Genomic DNA, 1,917 nt, shown 5'->3' on the forward strand with positions numbered 1-1,917 from the left:
TCACATGAGAGTGCAGCGCGCCGGGTGCAGCGCCCCCTGCAGGCGGAGGGCCGGGTGTGCAGGGCGGGCCCGCACCAGCGCGCAGCGCAGCAGCTCCCGGAAGAGACGCAGCACGTGCCAGTTGTACTTGGCCGAGCACTCGAGGTAGCCACAGCGCCAGCCCCTGCGCACCAGGGCGGCCAGTGCGCGCCGGGGCCCGAAACGCAGCCTCTGCCGGTCCCGCTTGTTACCTACCACCAGGATGGGAGCCTCCGGCGCCCCTGCCGGCCTGGGGGAGGGGCAGAGGAGAGTCAGATGTTTTGCCAGGCACCCCACAGCTGGAAAATACCCTCAGATGTGTCTATACAGGTCAAGGGCATTCTCTCCTGTAGCCAGAGATTCCCAGCAAGCATCTGGTCCCTGTGCATATAAGACATTACACAGCCAGAAAAAGGCTTTGCCTGGACTGCCTAAGACCCAACCCACCCATCATCACAGGCCCAACAAAAGTCCCCTTAGCCCCCACGACTCCACCTGATCTCAGCGATGCGCTGGCGCAGCGCCTTCACATAGTCGAAACTGTCAGGGCTGCAGATGTCATAGACGAGCACGAAGGCGTCCGTGTCCTGCAAGTTCCAGCCCTTAGGGTCTTGCCACTCCTGGAAAAGGGAGGCCCGGGTTTTCAGGGACCACCACGCCAAGCCCACAGCTCATCTTCACACCACCCCCATCCCCATTTGTGCACCCCTCTTTCCCTTCTCACTCTCCCTCCTCCCCACGTTCTTGGTCTTACCATCCGAATGGTAAAAATTTTCAAACCGTGCTCAGAACCTGGCAGCTACCAGCTCTGGGCAGGAGAGGTGGAGAGCAGATGGAGGGGCACCCCTCCTGCACCCCTCCTCTTCCTTCCAGCTCTACACAAACAACTTGAGTGAGGTCACTCCCCACCTCAAATGCCCTCACTGACTCCCACCATTTCCAAGACCAATTACAACGTCCTCAGCAGAGCGCTGTGTGCCTCACTGGCGCAGCCCCTGTACATTTAGACGTCTTGCCTAAACTTACTCAGTAACCTGGAAAATGTTCTTTAACCTGGAAGGCTCGGCCACCTCTTTTAATCAAAATCTCACTCATCTTTCCTGACTAGGCCCAAATGCGACTCCCTCCATGCAGCTCTTCCTAATCCTGTCTGCTCTTTTTTTTTTTCTTTTCATCTTTGAAGTGGTCTCCAAGGACTTCAAGTCTGTTCAACACTTGGCACAAATTATGAAAGTCTTTACCCCAGGTCATAGGAAGGAGGGAGCCGGCTGAGAATGACCCTCGAGAAAGTACACCCTTGTTGTCTGTCTACTCCCTCTCAATGCAGCTCTGCACAACGCCCCAAATGCCGCTCTCCAGATGCGCAACCCCCGCTGGGTCACTCAGGCAAAGAGCCCGGCACCCTGAAAGGCGACAAAAAGCCACTTTGCAAACTCACCAGGCCTCAGGCTTGCACTTGGAGCGCCCTTATCCAGGGGAAGGGGTGGGAAATATCTTCACCAGGAAAGAAACTCGTGCTTACACCCCCCCTTCGATTCCTGAACGCTGCCAGGCTACCTGCGGCACCCCCATGACCCAGCCCTCCTCTCAGGTCCCTACCTCAGGGCTCTTGGAGCTCGGACCCGGGGCAGAGCCATCGCCGTCGCGGATGCTCAGGTCGTAGACAGCGCCGTCGAGCAGCACCGCGGGCCGGTAGAGGTGCGGCCCGTCCGTGGGCCGGTGGCGCTCGGGGTAGTCGCCAAACAGGAACTGGCGGATGATGGCTGTCTTGCCCACACCTGGGGCGCCAAGCACGGCCACTCGCAGACTGCCTCCCATGGCCGGCCCGCGCTTCCGCGCCCGGAGCCCGGGAGCCTCATGGGCCGGCGCCGCGCCGTGCGCCCCACGCGCCGCGCCCCG

The 1,917-nt window shown here is 60.1% G+C and overlaps 1 protein-coding gene across 1 annotated transcript; it reads right to left on the bottom strand.

The window, feature by feature from the left end:
- RASL10A (RAS-like, family 10, member A) lies at positions 1-1,836 on the bottom strand. Its single transcript, XM_006890485.1, has 3 exons — positions 1,618-1,836; positions 514-638; positions 1-268 (listed from the first exon to the last, which is right to left on the bottom strand). Exons 1-3 carry the CDS (start codon positions 1,834-1,836, stop codon positions 1-3), a joined length of 612 nt encoding a protein of 203 aa, XP_006890547.1.
- Between the last annotated feature and the right edge of the window lie 81 nt (positions 1,837-1,917).

This window comes from Elephantulus edwardii, unplaced genomic scaffold, assembly GCF_000299155.1.
Source record: "Elephantulus edwardii isolate Elephantulus edwardi_28Jun2011 unplaced genomic scaffold, EleEdw1.0 scaffold00089, whole genome shotgun sequence".
Lineage (NCBI taxonomy): Eukaryota > Metazoa > Chordata > Mammalia > Macroscelidea > Macroscelididae > Elephantulus > Elephantulus edwardii.